The following is a 27,884-nucleotide window of genomic DNA, read 5'->3' on the forward strand; positions in this document are numbered from 1 at the left end:
CACCCGACTGTTTATGGCTGGAGCTGTGCCTGGCTGCTTCGAGCCCCCGATGTAAAACTGATGGGATTTGAGCCGATGAGGCCTTCTCCCAATGTTTTGCCTTGCCAATGCATTGAAACGTGGCAGAAGGAAGCCAAGACCTGGGGATAGAACACCCTTTTGGGGAAACTCGAAGACACTGGAGGGAAAAAGAACATCCCGTTTGACTTCGAGAGAGAAAAGGACAGAAGTGAATAAGACCTTGCTGATTGAAACATTAAAACAGATTAAAACATTAAAACATCTGTTCCGTTGTTACCTGCTCAAATCAACATCGCCAAATAGTTACAAATCAAATATCTTTTTGTAAAACTACCCACGTGATCCCAGATCGCGGGAATCATCAGTAGTTTGTTCCACTGATTTTCACGTTGCTGCCAATTTCACCAAATGACGCTTTTGACCTCATCACTGAAAAGGTTTGAAACATCATACATATGCCATAATTCTCTTCACATTTTCATGTCCATTAGTAAGAATACTTTATGCACCTCTCAGTTTTTAGAACATGGAGAATTAAAAGGAAAAGATATTGATTGAAAATTAGTGCATTTGCAAATAGTAGATTATCTACATCCCATAAGCCACTACATCCCAGCATCTTGACACAGACAGAGACACACTCTCAGTGAAATAAAAGAAACAGGGAAGTCCACTAATACAGAAGACATTACAGAAGTAAGGAGTTCTTACACATGTCTCTGCCATTCAAAACTGCTGTATTAATTTTAGTACTAATTGTAGTATATTCAGACATTGTGGGGCTTTCAAGCCAATGAAGAGTAAGGAATACAGAAGGGAACTGTGCACTAGGCATCTATCTCCTCAGCATCAACAGGGAGAGTACAACAATTCTGTTGAATGAAAAATTATTCAGGCAAAGTACAGAGGATTTCAGAGCTCCTGACTGATGGCGATTGATTAAATTTTGCAAATTTTTTTAATGCTAACCAAACTACCGTAACTGCTTTTTTTCATGATGTTTGATCCATTTGCTTTACTTAGGGATCAGATTGCATCTTTCATCAAAAGAGCCAAATAGTTATTTCTTTATTTCTTCTACTTGACTCAAGATCATCACTCAGAAGCCAGAGAAATTGTTTCAATTGGCTGGGAAGATTGGAGAGCCAAGATGCCTTGAAGGTCACCTCAGGGTCGACCCTTGCCAGAGAGAAAGGCTGAACTTAAGAGCTTCTGCCAACTTTGAGAAATTTCCCAGTTGAGACCACATCAGTTTAGACCTGATGCAAGCTCGACAACTCCACTGGCACAGATTTTGTCGGTAAACACTGGGAGTAATTCCAATGGAGTCCAATGGCAATGATCCATCTTACTGAGATTCACCAGCATTTACGCCAGTGCAGTAGGCTTTCAGATCCTGTGTCAGGCTAGATCAGGTGAAGGATCCACAATCACATTGATTTCAATAGAGAATTTAAAAGGTGTGGGCCATGCAGGGAAGGATTACAGAAAAACTGTTAATCCAGCGTGTTTAGGATTTTGGTGGAGTAGCAGGTTTTCTGGAATATTGGATGTTAATCTGATTTAGTGCTCAAACACACTTTTAATTCACTATTTTTTTAATGATATACAGTAGAATAGTAAATTTTCCAGTGGGCCTAGTAAATTTAAACAGAGCACGGAAAAGAGAATCAGGTGAGTACCAAGGGAGTACAGGAATTGGGACCTCAGTGTGAGAAAAGGAGAATGGAACCAGGGCCTCTACATGTAAAAGGAAGCAGGGGTAACAGAGCCTGGTGAGCCAGATGCTGAAACACCAGGATTTTCAAAATAGCCGGATTATTAGAATTTTAATATAGATAAGCAAGTTCCATTTTCTTTGTGGTTTTAGTTTTGCTTTCAATTACTGAAAAGTGAATTTAAGTATGACAGTTCATTTTATTTTATGAAGTAATAATTTTCAAGTTTTAATTCATTTCAAGTATTTAAATGTTTCTGGTTGTCAGAAGTGAGATTTAAAATTCTTGACAGCTTTAACAACCAGGGTACAGCTTTAGTGCTGTTCTAGCTGTCGATGGTGCTTTAGGGTGGGGCTCACTCAGTAAACTGTTGGAAACCATGTCGCTGCCCCAACCTTGCTGGTTGAGTCCAGGGTGCTCCAAGCCAGCAAGAAAGGCCGTCCCCATTTGAAGCAGGAAGGTTTTGGTTTGAACTGTCATGTGTCTGCAAGACCTGGCCAATTAAACTCAATGGAGAGGAATTGCTATGAGGGAAAGACACAAGTTTCAGGCAATTTATAATTCTTGATTTAATTATTTGTGTTTTCTTGGATTTCTAAGTATTTGTACTTTAATTCCTCAAATAATTCTAAAAGTAGAAAAAAATGCATTTGTTTAATAGATTTGAATTAATTTTGCGAATATAACACAAACATTCAAAGTACTTGGCATCCTGTTTAGCCTTGGGGTATGGCTTAATCAGCTGTCAAAGCAGTTCTATGCAGAGTTGGCTTCAGGGCCCGAGTTTCTGCTGGATCCGAAGGTAGTCATGCAGCGAATGCAGGCAGCTTGTCGCCCCAAGGAGATTCTCGGCCCTTATTTCAGTGTTAAATTTAAACCTTGGATTATAACCTCAGATACTACAATCGCCATATAAGGAATCAAAGGTACACACCACCACACACTGTGGTGCAATTGTTGACTGTAAGTTGAAAATCAAGTAGAGTTAAGCTTTGCCTTAAGGTGCATTGTCCATTTTGGTCTCAAAGCAAGTTTCTGAAATGAGGTTCACACTCAGGGATACATGCCCAATGGCTGAATATACTAACGTAATCTTCATATAAAATTATGAAGGTTATGATGTTTGGGACTGGTGAAAATTCTCCCATATCTGCAACATTCACTACCTCATAAGATAACCCAACAGGACAGGGCTTCAGATTAGGAATTTTTCCACGTAAAATGTGGGAGAAAAGAGAACCACCTATTAGTGAGCAAAGGCAATTGGCCAACAAGCTAAAATTGTGCCTCTAGTGGCCAAATGAAGCCTCGCAAAGTTGGCCTCAATACCAGCCAATGGAGTTCCAGATTCTGTTTTAACCCCTTTGGCCTTAACTCTCAAGTTGCAGGTCACTCAGTGCAACAGTGTTAATATTGTTCTTTAAAGGTGTATAAGCTTTTACAGAAACATAGATCGATAGTTTACTTTAGTCTTCTTGTTTCCTGAATGACTCAAGAATGTCTTAAGAAGGTGGCGTCCATCATTAAGGACTCCCACCATCCGGGCCATGCCCTCTTCTTGTTGCTGCCGTCAGGCAGGAGGTACAGGAGCCTGAAGACCCACACCTTAAGGTTCAACAACAACTTCTTCCCCACTGCCATCAGGTTCTTGAATTGACCTCTAAAATCCTAATTCTACCTCGGACTATATTTCCCTCAACTTGCACCAATGTTGTTACGTTTATTTTTGTTTATTTTGTTGTGCAAATTATGCATAACTTACGTTAATTTAGATTTATGTAATTTATGTTTGTCATGTTTGTAACGTACTGTGGTGCTGCTGCTGCAAAAAGCTAATTTTCATGGCGTTTATACCCTGGGTATGTGTGCCCATGACAATAAACCTGAACTTGAACATCTGCCACATCAAAAAGTATTCACCTCACACCTCAATTATGAGTGTGAAACATTTTCCACTTGAGCTAGGTTTTTAGTTGTTTCTTCTCAAGGGATTATTTTCTACAGTTGAATCCCAAGTTAAGAACTTTGGAAGAAACTTTTAGTTTAATGGCATAAAAGCAAAATACAATGGATGGGGAAAATCTGAAATATAAACACTAAGCAATTTATAAGCAATTGTGGTGAAAGAAACAAAACTGAAGGCTGTGGAACTGAAATATTAACTCTGTTTTTGTCACCTGGAAAGTTAGCTTACTGAGCGTTTTTCAGTCAGGTGTGTACTTTTTAAAAAAAAAGAATTGTCTTTTCCCGCAACAAATAGCATCAAATTTTAAGAAGCAGGCTCCTTGGCTCTACTTGGTTTTTAATTCAATCATGGATGATTGGCAGCTGAACTGGGTGTGCAGCTCATCCAGAGCTCCAGTGACTCAGGTTCAATCCTGACCTCTGGTGTGGTCTGTGTGGATTTTGCACATTCTCCCTGTAACCATGTGGGTTTCCCCCAGTGCTCTGGTTTCCTCCCACACCTCAAAGATGCCAGCAAGTTAACTGGCTGCTGTGAATTATCCCTCAGCGTAAGCAGGTAGCAAGGGAATCTGGGTGGAGTTGATGGACATGTGAAAGGGAGAAGGTGGCAGGGAGATAAGTAGGGGAATGGAACTCATGGGATAGGTTCGAGAGCTCGATGGGCTAAATGGCATCCTATTTTGAGAGGAAATATGAGAACTACATTTCCAAAGTTAATATCAGAAAATGATAGAAATAGCACAAAATCTTTTAAAAACATAATGATTTATAAAAATGCAGCTCAATGATCCTCTCTGATGATAGCATCAGTCAAATAGAGTGGCTGCTGAGACAGAGCTTGTGACGTTCCAGAATACTGGATAAAGCCCTTCTATAAAAGCCAAGCTCATCAGACAGCTCACCAGGCAACATCACCAATGTCAGATTAGGGACTGCAACAGAACTCAGCTTTTTTCCTCTTTTAACTGTTTGTACTAATAACGATCGTGAGTTAACTTCCATTTTAAAATTAAAGCCTGAAGCACTATTTTGTTCATTTTGAATGAAGTAAATTACTTGTTATGAAAGTGCTTCAGCCATCCTTCTTCATCAAGCCCTAGGCTGCAGGTTAGTTTGCATCTAATAAGAATGGAAGGGAGCTCAGAACCAGACTAATCTATGAAACTGTTAAAGACAAATTCTCCCAATGGAACAATGTGGTGCTTTCCAATGCAAAGTATCATATCAAGCGACAACTCTGAAGCTTTGGATTGCTTCCTGGTTCCTCAGCTCATCTTGGTCTGAAACCTCCAGTCCAGGACTGGCTGCGGTGGAGAGTTTTTGCTGTAGCACTGATTTGACCTGCTGTTGAGGAGAGAGTCATACGGCATGGGAAAGGGCCCTTCATCCATCGAGTCCGCACCTACTTACACTTTTAATCTTCCCCACATCTTCCCCTAACCCACCACTAGTTGGGTTAACCTTTAAAATGAGGTTTTAATTCAGCGTTCTTAGCAGCCAACACACCAGCTGGTGCCCTAGTGAATGGCACGCATCAGTCCACCAGGACAATGCCCTAACTGAATTGAAGTTAAAAATGTTGCAGGGCAGGTGGCATTGTTCATCAGTCCCAGGTCTCGTCTAATCTGAACAAGTTAATTATTAAAAGGAGACTTATTATTGTATTATTCAGAGCACAAAGCAATGGAGAAGGCTGATCCACTTCCCCATGGTGCTTTGCTTGGAACAAAAATGCACCTAAACCAGCAACTTACAGACTGGACAGCATGCAGGATGGCAGCAAAGTCAAGCAGGTGAACGGGTGAAAAGAAAAGAATGTTACGAAGAAAGAAAACACACAACGAGAAAAGAAAAAAAGAAACAATATTAAAATGAATTCAGGACTCAGAAAATTCACAATACATTTAATACCAAACCATACAGCGTGGGCGGGCGGGAGTGAGTGAGGGAGTGCAGTCTCAATCAGTTGGTCACAAACCGTGCAAGATCTTCAGCTGCCCACTTGAGTCATGGAGTTAATTAGAAAAGTGTACGATGATGGCGTGCCTCGGGCATCATTTCTCAAGGTCAAAAGACTAAGAGCTCATGAGTCCTGCAAGCACGAGTGAGTTATTGCATTTCCTGACACAATTGAATTAACAGCTACAGAGCTCCAACACCATTCTATTCTACAGGCATCATTGGGGAGGGGCTGACAAGATGAACAGGCTGCCCCCGATAATTCACACACATTATTTTTGTTTTGCTGGTAGCATCATCTTCATAAGATGGTAAGACCCACAACTCAATCACCATACAACAGAAATAGACTTTAAAGTCTGGTAGGTTGAACACCGTATGGAGCGCTCAAGATAATAGAAAGAGAAACATGTTGATAATAGAATATATCACCACATTCCCATTTAAAGTATCCAGAAGATCAAAGGCTCTACTGTAATGTGGTTACATCACTCTCCATGACCAACCACATCATCACACACTGGAGTTGTAAACGTTGTGTATCTGATGCTACGTGCCTGTGATGCTGCTGCAAGTAAGTTTTTCATTGCACCTGTGCATTCATGTACTTGTGCATATGACGATAAACTTGACTTTGAGCACACTTCCTATCCAGGCTTAAATGGGAGGAGTTCCATATGGACAGGGTACCAAGGTACCCGACACTCAAGAATCTAAACGTCACAAGCCACTGCTGCCACCTTTCCATTTCAAAATTAACTGGAGAATAAATGTAGACAAAAGTTGCTAAAAGATTTGTGACAAGAGATCCCATGACAGGATGCAGTGTTGATATTACTACCAGCAGTGGACAGTAGGACACCAAATTATTATGACAATGTTAGAAACTTGGTCATAGCCATACAGGCTCTTTGGCCTATCGAATCCATACTGATCATCAAACACCCACTTAGGGTGGACAAGCAATATCTTTTTCCCATTATTGAGTGATCCAATACCAGAGGGCATGCATTTAAGGTGAGAGGGGGTAGGTTCAGAACAGTTGTGAGGGGTACGTTTTTTTAACTCAGAGTGGTGGACGCCTGGAATGCGTTGCCCTTTAGGGTGGTGGAGGCAAATCCATTGGGGCTATTAGGAGGGGCTTGGATGGGCCCATGAATGAGAGGAAAATAGAGGGATATGGGCATTCTGTAGGCAGGAGGGATTAGCTATGTCATCACAACATTGTGGGCTGAAGGGCCTGTTCTGTGCTGTACTGTTCTATGTTTATACTGATTTAACACTAATCCCATTTTATTCTTTTTTTCTCTTCACTGTCCTGTATAATTTATGTTTAACTTAAATTCTGTGTGTTGTCTGAACCTACGTGCCTGTGACACTGCTGCAAGTTTTCATTGTACCTGTACCTCACTGTACTTATGTACGTGACAATAAATGACTGAACTTATTCTCCCCACATTCCCATTGATTCCCTTCAGATTCTAGCACTCATGTTCTTATATTTGAATTTCCCATTTAAGCCTCTTGGAATAACATTTGTCAAAATCTAGGCTTTCTTCAAATACAGATATTGGAATGCAAAATCCATGCTAAATCCCCTTAACCAGCTGCACACCCACACTGAAGATGTCCCAAGTTGTCATGAGATACCAGGGTAAGCCACTGGGTGGAGCAGCCCACAACACAGTGTGGCAGCAGTACCACTGTCAATTATTCCCCATGATCTTCAAGGTACCCTGCTATTTTATATTGCAGTAGTGACTGCTAAATTTATACTCAGAATGATTCCTGCCTCATGCCATTACTTCAGTCTGCCCTGCACACATAAATGTAAAATTATCAAGTATCTGGGGTTTACACTTCAAATGAGTTCATTGACTCTTGAGTATTACCTTTCTAACATTTTGTATTTCATTTCTTACTAAAGTTCAATGTTAATTAATTACCTATTTGTGCAATTATGGTTTGTGGAGAGCTTTTTCTAAAAAGGTTTCAAATTTACAGGAGCATGCAGGAACATATCAAGTCTGCACACAATGAACCTAAAGTTTGTGATAAGCACAAAGACCGGAACAGAAAATACACAGTACTGAAAACAATTAAATGAGGATATAAAGCAGAATAACCTGCTGATATTTACTGCATGCAACCCGTGCACATAACCAGGAAAATAAATGAGAGCACCAACATGTAACAAACCATCAGTCCACATATACCCCAGAGCAACAGCTTTTCATCATTGTAATGTACCTTATAATATTCCCGCATGGATAATGATTACAAAATGTTTGCTGTTTTTTGCTGAATCACTAACTCCTTAATCAAAATAATATTTCACCACCTACCTTAGAGTATTTGGTAGCTGTAATTAAATTCAACATAATGGTGAAAAAGAGCAAATTAAATTGTGGAAAATGAAACCTTGCTCCTAAACTGAAATAAAGAGATGGTGTCTTTCAGCATTTTATGATAATTAAGATTCGTTCTCGGCACTTGACTCTTCTGTAGGATACAACTTGTCACTCGGTAATTTCAGCCACAATAAATCCAGTCTTCGTTGCTGCTGTTGAGTGGTAGGAAGTGTTTTCTGTTCTGACACACTACTGTGAATATGTACACAATGGGCCTCCACATCCAAACAGTCAGACTTTCCAAACCAAAACTCAGTTTTGGAAAAGAACTGCAAATCTATCCTCTCTGGAGTTTTGTTTGGCCAATGCTGCCATACCTTTAATGTACCAAGTGCAAATAAAAAATTGCATTCAAGCCAAATGGCCAAGTGGTACCAAATGGCCTCTTTTGGTGCTGTTCCCCCTAGCAACATCGTATCTGGGCAACAACTTCAGTTCATTTGTTTAAAGTTCGTCTCACTGCCAGTAACTAATCTGCTCCAGGATACTTCAACTCCATTCAGAAAGGTGAAGCCTATCCTGTCGTGGCTGAATAATGGAAAAATATTCTGCAGTCCAAGATTAGGCTTTCCTGACAACTCATTAATGCGTTCTCTCTCTCATTGGTTTGCAAAGACTTTTAAATCCCGCCCCTCCACCCTCAGGTTCCCAGCAGGTTCTATATTTGTTATTAGTAAAGAGGCAACAACGCACAAGGGGCAAAGTCACCATGGGTGCTAAACGCCAGTCAACAGCGGAAAACCTGCCCTTTGACCTTAACCTTCAACCACTTGACTTTGCAATTCATATTCCTTCACTGGGCAGCACTCCTACCGGCAACTTCCAAGCCTTCAAGACAGGACTGGTTCTGCTAACACTGGGGACTGTGAGCAATCAAGGGGGCTTACAGTCAATTTACTGTAAGCCCCACTAAATGGAAATAGAGTAAATTAACTACCAACTCTAAAGTTTACATCAATAAACCTCTAACCATGATCAGCAGGATGAAATCCATTTAGGATCATGGGGCCAGAGTGGGCCAATGATGCAGTTCAAAGAAGTCCACAAGTCTATCAATTGGATAGCAATACAATTGATTGGTGAATTCAGTTTCCTTCTTGGGGATTTACAAGTCAGACTAGTAACTGTAAGTAAAAAGAAACTATAAATAAACATTTCCTAATACTTACCCCCTTCCCCACCAGACCAATCCCACCAGCTAAGAGTCCAACGAATGCCCCGCCAGGTCCTCCACTACAGGATCTGCCCCAGTCATTGCCCACATGTTAGTTTAATCGGATAGCAGGAAATCAGGATGACAATTCACCACTTTCTTCTGCCGTGAATACTGTGAGCAACCATGAGGCATGATTCCAGCAGATAATGGAACACTTTTCCATTTTGGTCATTGTGTGTCAGCACTCCCAAAGTGCAGTCAAGAGCCCTCTCTACTCACAGAAACCCAAGATAAGCAGCCCAATTACCATTGTTTCAGTGTTGATGGTTTAGTGCCAGTTGTTGTCAAATTGGGGACAACTCTGCTTGTGAAGAAAGGAGAAGGGCTATTCATCCAGATCGAGGAGTAGACTTTCATCTTAACAGTATTGACAATGGTTAAAATCCAAGTCCCACAGGCAAAAAAAACCAGTCCCAGCCACTTCCTCTACAGCTTCTTTCTCTCTTGCTGCTTAACCATACATGCTCTCATAATTAAGGCATCAGATGTGGTCATGGAAAAGCTGCAAAGATATTGCTAGGTAAAGAGATGGTAAGTCAATCAGGAAGAAGCAAGATTAACATTTTTTCCCCTCACACCTGTACCTGAATTGGAAATAATGAGGCTGCAACAAAAAAAAGTCACTAAAAGACACTTGAATGCTGTGATGAGATTGCCAGTTTAGATAATTCCAGAAAACACTCAACCGACTAGGTCTCCCGTCCCTTAAAGATAGGAGGCTATGACCTAATAGAGGCCTTTAAAAATATAATGGGGAGAGGACAGGTCTAAAGCTAGAGTTGATAAAATTAGTCACCAATAAATTCAATATGGAACTTAGCTACTTTACCGAATGGTTAGAATGTGAAATGTGAGACAATAGTACCGATGGGTTTAAAAGGATGCCAATTATGAAGATAACTAGGGTTAGAAGAGGCTCACATGATGCACAAGAACCAGAGAGCACTTAAGAAAATGGGCCTAGTTTTGTGTGCAAATTGCTAATAGTTCCTCATAACTAATCTCACATCCATTAGAGCCTGTAAGGTTTACGATCTGTGCTTCATTTTCTCGGCAACACTGAATTCATTGATTCAACAAAAATATCATCAACAATAGATCATTGTGGCATGAAGGCCAGAGAGGTGTTAATCAGGAGCAAGTCTTCTGGGATTTTCCATAACAATTAAACCTATAATGCACATTCCAAGGCTTCAGGTTCAGTACGTCACAGAAGGCCAATATATTTCCAATCTCTCTTCCTCCTCACCTGACCCATGCCCAGGATGAGCTTCAAAGGTGTGAGCAATCTGTTGCTCTCTTTCACAACTCATTACTTGTGTGGAGGACTTGATAATGGGTGTCAATATGTTGCTCAACTGTGGAGATCATCAAACAAAAGACCTGATATTAATTCATACTGATGCATCCAAAAGGAATATTCTGGTTGATTTTTATCTGATCAGACCAGAGGGGTCTGTGATTTGTGACTAAAGAATGCAGTGCTCCTTCACACTGTTCCACTGTAACGAGGTTTGTAGTCACAGAGTCAGAAAGCACCAAAGTGGGTTCTTCGGACCATCATCTCCATGCCGACCTTTTTGCCCATCTACACTAATCCCATTTCCTTGCATCAGGACCACATCGCACAGCGCCAAGACCCGGATTCATTCCTGACCACGGGTTCTGTCTGTGTGGAGTTTGCACGTTCTCCCTATGACCGCGTGGGTGTCCTCCGGGTGCTCCGGTTTCCTCCCACATCCCAGTGATGCGCAGGTTGGTAGGTTAATTGGCCAAGTCAAATCGTCCCCAGTATGTGGGCAAATGGTGGAATGTTGAGGGAGCTGATTTAAGTATCTGTCTAAATGCCCCTTAAACATAGTGATTGCATCTGTTTCCACTACCATCTCCTCTGGCAGCTCGTTCCAGATATCAACATCTGTGTAAAAAAAAACTTACCCCTCAGATCCTCTTTAAAACTCCTTTGTCTCACCTTACACCTCTGCCCTCTCGCTTCTGATATCCCTACCATAATGCCATCTAGTGCAGTCCCTGGGACAGTCCATCAGGTATCTGATTACAATCCCACTTGTAATCCTCACCACTGTCCATTGGCTGAGGTTTGGAATGATGCTGAGCTTTTAGATAGGGACTGATGTTTGTTACTGTAATTACTGTCCCAGTTGAGATCAGTTCTGGGATTTTCCCCAAGTCCACCTACTAATCAACGTTATTAAGTTGTCTGCTGTAAGTTACCTGTTACTTCCATTGCAAAGTATTAAATAATCAAAATTTAGTAGAGCACAGGTTAAAATTAATCTCATTTTTTAAACTCACCTACTCATTTTTGTACTCTCATTAAGGGACTGGAACCTTTTCCATTTTAGGCACCCATTTCCAATAGAAAGCCCTCTCAGGTGAGGTACAGTATTGCAAATGACACTGAATCTGCTCTGACCAATGAACTCTCCTATCCCAATCTCAGTGGAACATCTTCAATCTGCACGAATGTTTGACATTTTACTCCCATTTCCCATAATTTTTACCGCATGACTCGCTGCCCAGATTGGTAAATCAAGACCATTTACTGAGTCTTTCAGGACAGTTTCCCCAAGGCCAACTAAATGTAATTTACTCTGGAAACATCTGTAAAATCGCTTAATTTTCCAGCACTTAAAACAATGGCACTATTGATAGAAGCAATTTCCTTGTGCACTCCTCTGTGGCTCCCATTTCCCATGGTGTAGCTCGTAGAGCTGCTGCCTCACAGTACCAAAGACCCGGGTTCAATCCTGACCCTGGGTGCTGACTGTGTGGAGTTTGCATGCTCTCCCTGTGACTGTGTGGGTTTCCTCCGGGTGCTCCGGTTTCCTCCCACATCCTAATGATCCGCAGATTGGAAGGTTAATTGGCCAGGTTAAATTCTCCCCAGTGTGTGGCTGAATGGTGGAATGCGGGGGGAGCCGATGAGAGTGTGGGAAAAATAAAAAAATGGGATCAACGTTGGAATAGTGTAAATGGTTGGTTGCTGGTCAGCGTGGATGCAGTGGGCCAAAGGTCCTGTTACTGTGCTATAACTCACTATGACTATGACTGTACCTTGTGATTATGACTGGTGAGTTTGAAGGTATAATGATAAGTTTGCAGTCTTTTTGTAGGACAGTATCAACTAGGGCAGAACTGATGTCCAGGAAGCAGCTGCTAACTGAATATCCACTGTCACTTCCTCACACTTTCTGCATTTTGCTTGCATCCAATAAGTGGAATGGAGGTGTAGTTGGTGCTACTGCCTCACAACTCCAGCGGTCAGGGTTCAACCCCGACCTCAGCTGCTGTTTATGAGGTGTTTTCACAATCTCTCCACGACCACATGGGTTTCTGCCGGGAGCTCCAGTTCCCTCCCACATCCCTAAGATGTGCTGGTTAATTAACTGGCTACCATAAATGACTCTTTCATGTGCATGAGTGGCAAATGAATCAAAGCAGAGTTTATGAGAGAGAATGTGTTGCAATGCTGCAGGGAAATAAGGAGAAGGGGCATGGGCCTGATGGGATTGCTCTACTGAGAAGTGATCAGGACCCAATGGACTGAACAGCCTCCTTCCATGTTGGAATCATTCATGCAGTACCCAATTCTCAATTTTATTGTCAGAACTGTTCATGATATGGTAGACTACAACATTAGCTTCTGTATTGAGGTTTGTTCCTTAATAATTTTAAATATTAATGAAAAATCTTGATAACTCAAATAATTAATGGCTCAAAATCATAATGCTGAATTTAGGTTAAATGAACTTAAATGTACAAGAGAGGTGGGGGAGTGGCACTGTTGATCAGAGATAGTGTCACGGCTGCGGAAAAGGTGGACGTTGCGGAGGGATCGTCTATGGAGTCTCTGTGGGTGGAGGTTAGGAACAGGAAGGGGTCGACAACTTTGTTGGGTGTTTTTTTTATAGGCTACCCAGTAGTGACAGGGTTGTTGAGGAGCAGATAGGAAAGCAGATCCTAGAAAGGTGTGAGAATAACAGTTGTTTTGATGGAGATTTTAATTTCCCAAACATCAACTGGCATCTCCAGACAGTGAGGGGTTTAGATGGGGTGGAGTTTGTTAGGTGTGTTCAGGAAGGGTTCTTGACACAGTATGTAGATAGACATACAAGAGGAGAGTCTGTGCTTGATTTGATATTGGGAAATGAACCTGGTCGGGTGTCAGATCTCTCAGTGGGTGAACATTTTGGTGATAGTTATCATAATTCTATCTCCATTACGTTTGCACTGGAGAGGGATAGGAACAGACAGGCTAGAAAGGTGTTTATTTGGAGTAAAGGAAATTATGAGGCTCTCAAGCAGGAAATTGGAAGATTAAATTGGGAACAGATGTTCTCTGGGAAAAGTATGGAAGATATGTGGCAAATATTCAGGGGGTATTTGTGTGGAGCTCTGCATAGACACGTTCCGATGAGACAGGGGAGTCAAGATAGGATACAGGAACCATGGTGTACAAAGGCTATAATAAATCTAGTCAAAAGGAAAAGAAAAGCTTACATAAGGTACAGAGAGCTAGGTAATGTTAGAGATCTGGAGGAGTACAGGGCTAAAAGGAAGGAACTTAAGAAAGAGGTTGCAAGAGCTAGAAGGGGACATGAGAAGGCCTTGGAGGGCAGGATTAAGGAAAACCCCAAGGCGTTCTACAAGTATATGAAGAGTAAGAGGTTGAGATGCGAAAGGACAGGGCCTATCAAGTGCAGCACTGGGAAAGTATGTATGGATCCAGAAGAAATAGTGGAGGTATTTAATGAATACTTTATGTCAGTATTCACCACGGAAAAAGATCTGGTATTGGTATTGGTTTATTATTGTCACTTGTACCGAGGTACAGTGAAAAACTTGTCTTACAAACCGACCTTACAGGTCAATTCATTACACAGTGTAGTTACATTAAGTTAGTACAGAGTGCATTGATGTAGTACAGGTAAAAAAAACAGTACAGAGTAAAGTGTCACAGCTACAGAGAAAGTACAGTGCAATAAGGTGCAAGGTCACAACAAGGTAGATCGTAAGGTCATGAGGTCATAGGTCATAGTCCATCTCATTGTATAAGGGAACCGTTCAATAGTCTTATCACTGTGGATAGAAGCTGTCCTTAAGTCTGGTGGTACGTGCCCTCAGGCTCCTGTATCTTCTACCCGATGGAAGAGGAGAGAAAAGAGAATGTCCTGGGTGGGAGGGGTCTTAGATTATGCTGGCTGCTACACCAAGACAACGAGAGGTAAAGACAGAGTCCAAGGAGGGGAGACTGGTGTCCGTAATGCACTGAGCTGTGTCCACAACTCTCTGCAGCTTCCTGTGGTCTTGGGCAGAGCAGTTGCCATACCAAGCTGTGATACATCTGGGGGATTGTAGTGGGGCCTTGCAGCGGCCTGAAAATCTTGAGCATGTAGATATTAGAAAATCGGTGGTGCTGAAACTTTTGGAAAGCATCAAGTTAGACAAGTCGCCGGGACCGGATGAAATGTACACCAGGTTACTGTGGGAGGCGAGGGAGGAGATTGCGGAGCCTTTGACAGTGATTTTTGCATCGTCGATGGAGACGGGAGAGGTTCCGGAAGATTGGAGGGTTGCGGATGTTGTTCTCTTATTCAAGAAGGGGAGTAGGGATAACCCAGGGAATTATAGGCCAGTGAGTCTTACCTCAGTGGTTGATAAGTTGATGGAGAAGATCCTGAGAGGCAGGATTTATGAACATTTGGAGAGGTATAAAATGATTAGGAATAGTCAGCATGGCTTTGTCAAGGGCAGGTCCTGTCTAATGAGCCTGATTGAATTTTTTGAGGATAAGCACATCGATGAAGGGAGAGCAGTAGATGTAGTATATATGGATTTCAGCAAGGCGTTTGATAAGGTACCCCACGCAAGGCTTATGGAGAAGGTGAGGAGACATGGGATCCAAGGGGACATTGCAGTGTGGATCCAGAACTGGCTGGCCCACAGAAGGCAAAGAGTGGTTGTTGAAGGGTCGTATTCTGAGTGGAGGTCGGTGACCAGTGGTGTACCTCAGGGATCTGTACTGGGACCCTTACTCTTTGTGATTTTTATAAATGACCTGGATGAGGAAGTGAAGGGATGGGTTAGTAAGTTTGCTGATGACATGAAGGTTGGGGGTGTTGTGGATAGTTTGGAGGGCTGTCAGAGGTTACAGAAGGACATAGATAGGATGCAGAGTTGGGCTGAGAAGTGGCAGATGCAGTTCAACCCAGAGAAGTGTGAATTGGTTCATTTTGGTAGGTCAAATATGTTGGCAGAATATAGTATTAATGGTAGGACTCTTGGCAGTGTGGAGGATCAGAGGGATCTTGGGGTCTGAGTCCATAGGACTCTCAAAGCGGCTGGACAGGTTGACTCTGTGGTTAAGAAAGCATATGGTGTATTGTCCTTCATCAATCGGGGAATTGAATTTAGGAGCCGAGAGGTATTGTTGCAGCTGTATAGGTCCCTGGTCAGACCCCACTTGGAGTATTGTGCTCAGTTCTGGTCACCTCACTACAGGAAAGATGTGGAAGCCATAGAGAAGGTGCAGAGGAGATTTACAAGGATGCTGCCTGGAATGCGGAGCATGCCTTATGAAAGCAGGTTGAGGGAACTTGGCCTTTTCTTCTTGGAGCGACGGAGGATGAAGGGGGATCTGATAGAGGTGTATTAGATGATGAAACGTATTGATCGGGTAGATAGTCAGAGGCTTTTCCCCAGGGCTGAATTGGTGGCCACAAGAGGACATAGGTTTAAGGTGCTGGGGAGCAGATATAGAGGAGATGTCAGGGGTAAGTCTTTTACTCAGAGAGTGGTGAGTGCGTGGAATGGGCTGCCGGAAACGGTGGTGGAGGCGGATATGATAGGGTCTTTCAAGAGACTGTTGGATAGGTACATGGAGTTGAGAAAAATAGAGGGCTATGTGTAAGCCTAGTAATTTCTAGGGTAGGGACATGATCAGCACAGCTTTGTGGGCCGAAGGGCCTGAATTGTGCTGTAGTTTTTCTATGTTCTACAAAAGTCAGATATTTGGTGTCTTTAGAAATTTGACATTTTCATCCATCTGAAATCAGATGGATGAAACCTGTATTGGAATAACACGTGGTCACGAGAAAAGAGTTCCGAATCTTGTAACATAAAATTAATCAGCTGATCTGAGAGCAGGTAGAGAGAACCATCTCTCCCTTCAAGATGTTCAGAAGTAGGACTTCAACCCACTTTGTTACCTTCACATATTCTGTACCTATCCTCCTCAAAATGATCACCACTGCATGCATAAAATATCCTCTAACTGCTAACAAGCATATAATTAATTCCCTAACTGATTCCCTCTGATTAGCTCTATTTTCCTTCAGTATCAAATGTTTGAAGCGTGTCTGGCAGAAGATCATTACTGAAGCAGTGAACTGGTTAATAGTTTCTGACTGGAGCCCGTTCAACTCAAAGGATAAGTGCCTAACTAGCTTTTAGCTCCACTATGGAAAAGCAACAAGCAGTTATGTTACCCAAGTGCTATCGCTGCAGCATCACTGTGTTTTGGGCACTGGAGTGGAAGTGAAAGCAAAAACCAGTCAGTTACCCCACTCACGGATCAAATATTCACACTTGGAATAATGACTTCAAGAGGTTGCTTCCTAAACAAGTTTAAAGCAGTTAACAGTTTACAGTTAAGATCAATTTGATCCTCTGGGCTTGTTTCAATTGTCCTAAGGGATCAGAGAGGAATTTTTCAGAGTCTTCTTTTATTGCCCTTGAGGTTTTCCTCCAGTTTTTTGCCTCTTTTGTAGGAATGCTGGTTGCAAAGGGAGTCAAAAGTGTTCAGCCATAATGCTCTAGCCATCAAGAGTATGGGATAAGCTTGAAGAACCAGCTGGCTTTTACATGTCTATCATTTTTGTCTGATCCATTGTTCATCTAAAAGGCTTGAGTATAACCACCTCATCAAACACCAATGTCTACCATGGCCTGGGGGGAGAAATAGCCTGAGAATAACCCAATATGTAGCAATTTTCTTGCAAGTAAGTAAACAAAGGTAAAGGATGACTATCAGTCTTCAAAGTTGGGTTCACACTAGAACAGGAACTAACTTCAGGTCAGCAATGGCTGACTGAAAGTGGGTTGATTGGTGGATAAATGCTGTGGTTTGTATTTGGACATCAAGTGAGAACTTCAACAAGCTCCACCCACATCTATCAAGTGAAAAACCTTATCATGTACCCCAACAAGACAGCATTGGGAAGAGTGCCTGAGGGTGTGCTGACACACAGATGACCAAAGCATGCCGTTAGCACCAAGGTAACAAAATGTCCTGGTATTCAGTGAGGGTTAAAGACATACAAGAACAAATAAGTAATCAATGAGTGAGATAAAAGAAGAAAAGAATTACTAGCAATACCCAATGTCATTTCAACACGGTAATTCTCAATTGTCTCACCTAAATTAATGATATACTAATCTGAAATTTCCATGAACAAATAATGCTTCAAGTCTCACTTACGGGTTCTCTCCACTCCTGGTAAGATCAACTGTTCATGAACAGCTTCACTTCCTGAGCTCCACCCACATGTCCATCAAATTCTGAAGCACCAATAGAAGCTTTCTCAACCAAATTGGATTTTTCACATCAGGACTTCACTGGCATACAATTTTCATTACATATTGTTCAAATTGTGACCAGATGCTCCAAATACTGTACCTTCTTTGACAGGAATAGTCGGCTTCTTCTGACGAAGTCCCAGCAAAATGAAAAAGAGAACCAGTGGTATAAAGATCTCGAACGCCAAAACCCACTGTGAACAAACAAAAAGGGAAAGAAATGTAATAAGGGAAAAGCTATTCAAGCAAGTCAGTTAATTCCAAATTGTCAAGCTTTCATATTAAGAGCTATTCTTGACTAACCTAATGTCAGCTCTGTACAACTCTATGGATCTATCGCTGGCAAATGGGACTAGCTTGGATGGGGCATCTGGTTGGCATGGACCAGTTGGGCCGAAGGGCCTGTTTCCCTGCTGTATGACTCTATGAACTCAAAACTCACTCTCATTCTTACCACTAAATAGCAAAACTAAGATTAGGAACTCAAACACGATCACCTCCCCAATCCCCAACAAACTTCTCAAACCACCCCTATTCCCTCCCATTCAACACCACGCCCCAACCTCAAAACATCCATCAGAACCAACCACCATAATGGCTATAGGAAGGATCTTTGCTGATTTCCTGAGTGAACCAACGACTCCTCTCAACAAAAACAGCACCTTGTAGTCAAAGGATTCACCATAGATGCTGCCTGACCTGCTGAGTAATTTTACATTTTCTGTTTCATTCTGTTTCAAATCACACAGTGAAGTATTTAATGGCCCTGCCAGCATCCTACCATATCCCCCAAATTCCAAAGACAAACAGGTCTTTTGTTTAATGGAATTTGCTGTTCTCTAATCAGTTACACCATAAAGCAACAGTGGCAGCAAGTCAAATGTATTTAATAAACTAAAAAGTGCATTGAGACATCCTGTGAAGGCCTTCTAACACTTGTACAGAGAAACAATAAAGATAGTCAGCCTTTGGAAGTTGCCAGTGGTGTGGGATATACAACTGGCATACCATCCCACAATGGCTAATGAACTACTTTATCAGGTTAAGTTTAGCAGCCCGATGCTTCCTGACTTGCCCTTAGACCATAGCCTGGGCTTTCTGGTGTCTCTCCATGGTGACTGCATCAAAATAGAGAGGTTAGTTCAGGACTGGTGGGTGATGGCCAGAGTTCTCCTAGTTATCAGTGGGACTGCTGAGCTCCTCAAGCCCTTGTCAGTGTTCTGGACTTGGACTTGTTTAAGGCATGCAACTCAACAGAAGGAATTCAATCGATCTCGAAGACTATTACTTGTGTTTTCCTCTGACTACCCATACAATACATTCACTGACTGCCCACATTTCAGACGGTGATAATGCGTGCCTGTTCTGTGATACCACGTAAAAGGGTCTCATAAACATTAACACTTTTAAGTGGTTTGCAAACCATGCTACACCCCAGCAGTTCAACACACAAGAGGGACAACTGGTTAGAGGTGTGAATTCAGCGGCATGGGAAAATAAGTCAGACTGGGCAAACCAACCAGAAGAATCAGAGCCAGATTTAGTATCACTGACGTATGACATGAAATTTGTTGTTTCGCAGCAGCAGTACAGTGCAAGACATAAAAATCTATAAATTTCAAAAATAAATAAATAGTGCAAAAAAAAAGGAATAATGAGGTAGTGTTCATGGACTGTTCAGAAATCTGATGAAGGGGAAGAAGCTGTTCCTGAATATAAAATGCCACACCTGTTGGGATAATTAAAACAGAAAAGTAGAATAACTACACAGAGTGGGTTGACTGAACAGTACAAGAATGATAAAGTAATGGATGTGTTGTTCTTTTCTGAAAGTCTCTCAAGGTGTGACCATGACCTGAGTTTCCATCAGGATGAACTGGATGAAAAGCATTATTATCCTGCTTGGAACATTTTGTGACATCAATTTCATTGTTGCAAGCAGGATAATAACGCTTTTTGTATTGTCAAGCGCAAAAAAAAACCAAACTCATACGATCTCCAAAGAAGTCATTTCTTACTATCAGCAGAATTTTAAAATAGATGCACAAATCTTGACTTTAGCCCAAAGCATTAACTCCACTTAGGAACATGAAAAAGATAGATCAACAAAGGACTCCCTTCTGTACTTTCTGTCATTGGGGTAAATTTTAAGCACTAGTATTTTGCTATTGTTTTAGTGTTTAATTTACTCCCACTTCTCTTTCAGGAATGCCCACAGTGAATAGCCAGGGGGTCTTCTATTTGTCTAAATCTTTAACTTCATCCTAAGGTTATTAACCTTAAACATTCACCCCCTCTACATTTCCCACATTGCAACAATGGCCATGTTTCAAAAGAACCTAATTGTCTGCAAAGCATTTTGCAAAGCGCCAAGTTCAAGAAACAAGCTACACAAGTGCAAACTCATTTCATTAATTCACAAGGGGGGAATAAATGAACCATATGCAGTTGTTGCTTTGTGCTTACAGATGAGAAACTGCATTGCACTTTGAAAAAGCAGCTGCACTTAGAGATCGAAAGCCAAGATATTTGTCCCAATTCATCTGGAAATTCTGAGAGTTACAGATTCTGTGCTTACGGCTCAAATTATTCTGGAGAAGGACAAGACAAATGAAAGCACCTGCTGCATTCCTTCTGCCTATTTCACCAGGGCAAATATCCAGAATGCTATCCAAGTGCCACTGTGCGCTTTCAGGTGTCAATAATCCTTATACTATGATTTTCATAAGATCTCCAGCTTAGCCTGCAATCTACAATGTCCAAGGGCCCAGTAAATACAATGAATAACATTAGATTAACATGATTGGAAACAATAGGTTGGACTTGAACTTTTCTGATTTAACCAAAAAACAATCTTAAAAAAATATTTTATTACCAACAAGACTCTGAACCAGCAGCAACCATGCAGAATTAAAATTTTCATTAACTTTGTTTTAAGATTACTACACTTGGCTTTCCAAATAGACTACTGATCAACTCCATTTGATTGTGAAATGCATTGGTCAGTGCTATGATGCTGGTGATCTGTTAGCTATACATTAAGAGTTAATGTGACTTTGAATGTGCACGTGTTGACAATATTATCACTTTTAAAACTGTTGCACTCAGAGATCAAAAGTTGATAAATCTTATGATTGTTTTATTTTTAAATAGGCAAAAATACTCAAGCACGGACATTCATCTCAAGGCTACCATGCTTTTAGGCAACTAGGATTAGAACTGCACCCAGAAACAAAATATGGTGGAGATGTGATGCTGATGAGATGTCATTGTTTGTTCAGCTGCATTTTAGTGCACTGGGGGCCAATATTCTCTGACAGCAGGTGTGGGTTGGACATGTTCCTGTCAAGTTGTGGACTGGCAACTATCCAGCTCAATTCATCCATCAACACCAGCTTTTCCCACTGGTACATGTGTCACTTGGACTATGATGTGGCCTCTTTCCCCCAATGTCTTTTATCTGAGAAAACTCTCTCTCCCATTGTGCAGAAACATCACTGGTTTAATTTTAAAATACATTTCAATTCCCAGTTGTCAAGAATTTAAAGGGGAAGATAGTTAAGCTCACAAGGCAAAAAGACATACTGATAGGGTGAGCTGAGGAGGAAGCTCCTGATGCAGGGAATGGTGGTGGTACAGAATGAAGTTGCCAGACTATCAATCCACAGGCCGGAAATCAAATCCCCCAAATTATTGGGATGTCACAGAGTCGTAGCGTAATACAGCATGGAAACAGGCCCTTCAGCTCAACCTGTCCATGCCGACCATGGTGCCCACAAAGTCCATCTAAGTTAGTCCCATTTGCCTGCATTTGGCCCATATCCTTCTGAACCTCTCCTATCCATGTACTTATCCAAATATAAATATTGTTATTGTGCCTGCCTCAACTATTTCCTCTGGCAGCTCATTCCACATACTAAAATGTCATTAAAGACAAAAAAATCAGGTTCACTATATCCTCCAGGGAAGCAAATCCGTCACCCTTACCTACGTGACTCCAGATTCAACCAAACAGTTGGCTCTTAAATGCCCTCTGAATTGGCCAAGCAAGCCACTGAATCGTACCAATACCATGACCTTCACACAAAGGATGAATAATACTTTCAGCAGTTTAAGGCGGCAACTCACCACCACCTTCTCAAGGGCCAGTAGGGATGGACCTGCCACCAACACTCCAATCCCAAAACATGATCCTGCAATAAAACAAAACTGACAGCATGGACCTGTTGAGACTAATAGTCTGGCTCTGTGCTGTAATTTCAATTTACAGAGGTGGCACAGTGGTGCAGCTAATAAAGCCCCTCCCTCACAGCTCCAGAGACCGTGGTTCAGTTCCAACCTCCGATGCTGTCTGTGTGGAGTCTGCATGTTCTCCCTGTGACTGGGTGCTCCAGTTTTCTCCCACATCCCAAAGACATGCAGGTTGGGAGGATAACTGACCACTGTAAATTGTCCCAAATGTGTGTGAGTGAGTGAGTGAGTGGCAGAATCTGGTGGGGGAGTTGATGGTTTGGGAATGTGGGGAGAATAAAAATGGGATTGTATAAATGAGCAGACACCGATTCAAAGGGCCTGTTTCTGTACTGTCTCTCTCTCTCTCTCCAAGACTCTAATTATTTGATGTTAAACTCTCTTTCAATCCTAATCCCAAATGAGGGTTTCAGATTCAATGCTTACAACTCAAATTGTTGTTTGAAAAAAATATTGTGGCGTGGAGAATCACTTTTTGGGGGGGGGGGAAAAGACCTCAAAAATTATGGAATTAATTAGCAAGTCTCAATAGTAACTGCAATATTATTTCTCTCTACTCAGCAAGGAGGAACGCTTGTGATCAAGGTCCAGAACGATGAGAGCAGATGGCTGCACCACACAAGCTGTTATGGTTCAAGCTCCCTGCTTTTTCTTAAGAGTAAAACATGTCTGGCTGTGACATTACGCAGTGTTTGGGTGGAGTCTTATTCAAAGTACTCATTTTTGTTTCAAAGATTTGCACAAATGTTTTGTGTTCTTTTTGCTGGAACACTGCAACACTTCCAACACTGCAAGAGGTTTTGGTGGAACAGATTGAGGTGGGGAGGGGCACTTCCTGTCGGCAGCTACGTCGGACAACAGAAATTTGAGACAGCTGACTGACATGACCGAGTACAATGGAGGGGAGGGGTTTTGTTTTACTGCAGAGTCATGTTCTGGAATTTTAGAACACAACAACATAAAAACATGAGAAATAGTCTTCGGCCATTTATCCCATCAAGCCTGCTCCACCATTCATTGAGTTCGTATTGATCTTCTACCTCAAGGTCACTTTCTTGCACTCTCCTTTAATATCAAGAAATATCTTTGACTCAGTTTTGAGTGAAATCAATGACTGAACCTTCACAGCCCTCCAGAACAGATCATTCCAAAGATTCACAACACTGCGTGTTAAGAAATTTCTTTTCCATTTCTTCTAAACTCTATAGACCCAATCTGTTCAATTGTTGCCCCTCATCCCAGGAATCAACCTGCTGAATCTTCTCTGAACTACTCCCATTATACAAGGAGACCAAAACTATATGTGACAAGACTACTTCATCCCCCTTGCAATAAGTTCCTACTGCTGTATCTGCAGGCTCAGAATTAAAGAAGTTTTAGCGGAGAGAAAAATTAGTTCATCTTTTCTTACTCACTCAGGGACAATTTTCCTTGCAGGCCATTAATCAGGGTTTTGTGAATTTAAATTAAGAATACTTACTTATGTCATATTCAGTGACATTTTTGATTTTCTGAATATAAGGGTTGTGATGAACAGATTTCCTTACCACATAGAAAGAAGCCATTTAGCACTTTGAATCTATGCTAGATCACAGAATAATCCCATCCCACCACTAATTTTCCCCGTAAATTATTTTCTCCAGATTCCTGTGAACTCCTCTACCCATCTACAGGGACTGAGTTATGGAGTGAGATTGAGTAGGTTGGGAATTTATTCATTGGCACGTAGGAGAATGAGGGGTGATCTTACAGAAATGTATAAAATCATGAGAGGCATAGATAGGGTCAATGCACACAGTCTTTACCCCCAGGGTTGGGGAATCAAGAACTAGAGGGCAGAGGTTTAAGGTGAGGGCGAGAGATTTATTAGGAACCTGAGGGGCAACTTTTTCACCCAGAGGGTGGTCAGTATGTGGAAGTGGCCAAGGCAGGTACATTAACAACATTTAAAAGGTACTTGGACAGGTACATGGATAGGAAAGGTTTCAAGGGATATGGGCCAAATGTGGGCAAATGGGACAGCTTACATGGGAATTTGGTCAGCATGAACCAGTTGGGCCACATACCCCATTCCCGAGCTAAAGGACTCTTTGACTCTATGACCTACACAAGGGCAACTTACAGTGGCCAACCCGCACGTCCTTGGGATGTGGAAGGAAACCGGGGCATCCGAAGGAAACCCATGCAGTCACAGGGAGAAACTTCCACACAGGCAGGACCGGAGGTCAGGATTGAACCCAGGTCACTGGAGCTGCAAGGCAGCACTCCTACTAGCTGCACCACTGTGGTAACTAACGGGAACCAGTGGGAACAAATTAATTCATCTTGTTTTAGGATGTCTAAAATATTTACCCAGAAATTCAGCTTTCCAGGCTTCACAGTGACACAGACAGATTGAAATCCTAGAGGGTGTGGAGCACTGCTGGGTCCCTCTCCTCAGCAGTACTGACAGAGTGGAGGCAGCTGGTGTTAGTACCATGGCTTCTGGCTCCAGTTCAGCTTTCGCTTCCACTCACTGCATCACGGTTTCCCTTGAGCTCATGGACTGGCAGATTGCAAAGACCGCTCTTGCTGCCAAACCAAAAGAACAGCAAAGGATTTTAAGAGTCTGTGGCACAGGCTGAGGGAATGGTGACAAAACTGAGAAAGTGCAGGGTGCAAACAGATATAAAAGTCAGAACACACATCGTGGCTAAATTAAGCAGTATCCATCTTGTCCACTGCCCAAGTGACACCAAAATTAAAATCAGTTACTGGTATGGAGACTGTGATAAGCATTAGGCAAAAAAAACAGCTAATTTGACCATACAGCAATTCAGTAAGCATTATTATGGCCCACCAGAGACAGATAATACACCGGACCAATAGGAAACCTAACATCAGAATGATGTGAGGGATTTGGGGCAAGACTAACTGCTGAATGATGTCAAATGTCTTTATTCTCCATGGAAACTTGCAATATGAAGATTTATATTCATATAATGCCTATCACATCCCAAAGCATTTCCTGCCAATGACTTTTTTATTTAATAAGAGTACTCACTGCAGTAATATGAAAGAATGGAAAAGAATTTCTCCACAGCTATCACCATACACATCAATTTCTTCAGAGGCAGTGGTGCAGTAAGAAACAGGGTGAAAAGTGAGCAAGAGTGAGAGAGAGAGAGAAAAGTGTGAGAGAGAGAGAGAGAGAGAGAGAGAAAAGTGTGTGAGAGAGAGAAGCGAGAGAGAGAGAGAAGCGAGAGAGAGTAAGTGAGAGAAAAACATGAAGGATGAGGGAGAACAGGGGGCTGCGAGGGAAACAGTGGTCTGTGAAGGACAGAATCTACACAGACATCACCATTGGTCAACATTGAACCCAGGTGACTGCAGCTGTGAGACAGCAGCTCCACTAGATGTGCCACGGTGCTGCCCCCAGCATGAAAAAGGAAGCAGCACCAAAGCTCAATGTAGTTTTATTTTCCCTTTACTGCACAAATCCATTGGCAATATCAATCAATTGATTTCTGAGATGGAGTCGTTATGAACTAATGGCATCATATCGCTGTTGGAAGAGGTATTTTCATCTCAAATAAGTTCTGGGGTGAAATCTCACAGCAAAGAAATCCAGTGTAATGGGAGGGGGTAGCTCATGGAATAAGTTAAAACAAGATCACATTGGTGGATTTGCTTAGATCTGAACCTACAGTACCTTTCCAAGAACTTCGAGTGTGTTCTTCAGGATTATAGTTTTTATATCTCACTTAACATCCTTAACTGCTGTGTGTTATCTGGCTAATATTGCACTGCGTTTTGTAGGACCATGACATGTGCAGATTGGTTGCTGCATTTTCAACATTCTTCTTTCACAGGCAGTTCACTCCGGTTTTGTGTGCTTTAAGGTGCTGATGAGGCCAGTGTGGAAACTGCATACTGGGACAGAAGGTGACCAAAGATTACACCACCCACCTACACTGGGGGCAGTTTACAGTGGCCAATTAACATGTCTTTATGGAAACTGAAGCAGGCACTGGAAGAACATGCAAACTCCACAGACAACACCAGAGGTCAGAATTGAAACCAGGTTGGGAGTAGTGAAGCAGCAGCTCTATTTACCGAGGCACTCTGCCACCCACACATCTTAGTGTCATACAGCACAGAAACAGGCCCCTCGGCCCAACTCGTCCCTGCTGACCAAAAGGCCTATCTAAGCTAGTACCACTTGTCTGCATTTGACCCATATCCCTCTAAACCTGTCCCATCCACATTCCTCTCCAAATATCTTTTAAATATTACTGTATCTGCCTCAGCAGTTCGTTCCATATACACACCCACCCTCTGTGTGAAGAAGTTCCTATTAAATCTTTCCCTCTCACCTTAGTCCCATGCCCTCTAGTTCTTGATTCCACAACCCTAGAAAAAGACTGCATTCACCTTACTTATGCCCCTAGTATCTTCTATACACTACGTGAGTTTGTCTTCACCCCGTTACTGCAAATTTGGCTTGTTGCAATTTTCTCAGAAGAGGGCATATGTTGAATTGGTTTCAACTGCTTTCAGTTGCTTATTCTATTCCTAAAATTGGGACATATTTGTAGGAAACAATTTGGCTCTCTCTTTTAACATTTGTAACATTACAATTCATGTTTCAAGATATCGAACAAAGTGTGTATATAAGCTGATGTGGCTATTTTAAGGTCACTGAATCTGTAGGTAAACAGAATGTTTGAGATCAGCTTCATTTCTGTGTTTCCGTACTTGGAAGAAGTTTGCAGATTGTTAAATAATTACAGCTGTGGCTTCAGGTCACATGCAAACTTCATAATCAGAGACCTGACACCAATCATAGCTTGAAATGGCATCTTCGTGAAGTTTGGCCTGGTTCTTTCTCTTGACTTTTTTTTTAAAAAATGACTTGCAATTTGTTGTCGTATTGCAGTTGTGTACAACAGTGGCTGATTAATAAGGAATATCTTTCTGCATAGACTGCACACAGTGTACTTCCTTTTATTGAAGATATTGACAGCTTAGCAGCCTTTCATTTGTGAGTTAGTCATTTCCACCCTACTCTGTACCCTAGACTGGCTGAACCTATTATCCTCCCCATCTCTGCCTGCATCTCTTTCTGCCTCTTACTAGAGAAAAGGGAGAAATAAAAAGAAACCACGTCACTTGACTAGGTCCAACTCATGCCTCAACACCCTCCACCTAACAGATGTTTATGAAGGAGATTGAACAAGCGATGAGTACTGACACACTTCTGTCGGGACACCCACAGAAGGAGGGGAGTGTGGAAGTGATGGATATGTGGGGTGAATAAAAAGTACAGTATCACTGTAGGGTTAGGGCAAATGTATGCTCGATGCTGGGCACAGATTGGTGGCTCGAAGGGCCTGTTTCCATTCAAGACTTTGAAGATAAAGTAAACTAGCAAGGAACATAAAAGCAAAATATATATAAATATATAACAAAATAGAAGGGAAATTATATGAGGGAAGATATCTTTATTAGTCACATGTACATCGAAACACACAGTGAAATGCATCTTTTTGCGTAGAGTGTTGTGGGGACAGCCCGCAAGTGTCGCCGCTCTTCCAGCGCCAACATAGCATGCCCACAACTACCTTGAGATGATAAATGGATTTGGCAGAGTCAACAAGGAATTATGAAAGGGAAATCTGTTTAACAAATCAGTTAGTTTCTTGAATTTGTAATGGGCAACTTAAATGAGGTGGAACTAATTAATGTAGCATACTTGGACTT

At 41.9% G+C, this 27,884-nt stretch overlaps 1 protein-coding gene across 2 annotated transcripts in view; it reads right to left on the reverse strand.

Annotated features, from left to right (window-relative positions):
* abca2 (ATP-binding cassette, sub-family A (ABC1), member 2) overlaps window positions 1-27,884 on the reverse strand; it is a 417,188-nt gene that overhangs the window by 262,742 nt on the left and 126,562 nt on the right. For both annotated transcript variants that reach the window (XM_052036764.1, XM_052036762.1), the window contains exon 2: window positions 17,992-18,085. In XM_052036764.1, coding sequence (XP_051892724.1) covers window positions 17,992-18,085 — 94 coding nt within the window. The remainder of the gene's footprint in view (window positions 1-17,991; window positions 18,086-27,884) is intronic.

The sequence above is a fragment of the Pristis pectinata genome, chromosome 23 (genome assembly GCF_009764475.1).
Source record: "Pristis pectinata isolate sPriPec2 chromosome 23, sPriPec2.1.pri, whole genome shotgun sequence".
Lineage (NCBI taxonomy): Eukaryota > Metazoa > Chordata > Chondrichthyes > Rhinopristiformes > Pristidae > Pristis > Pristis pectinata.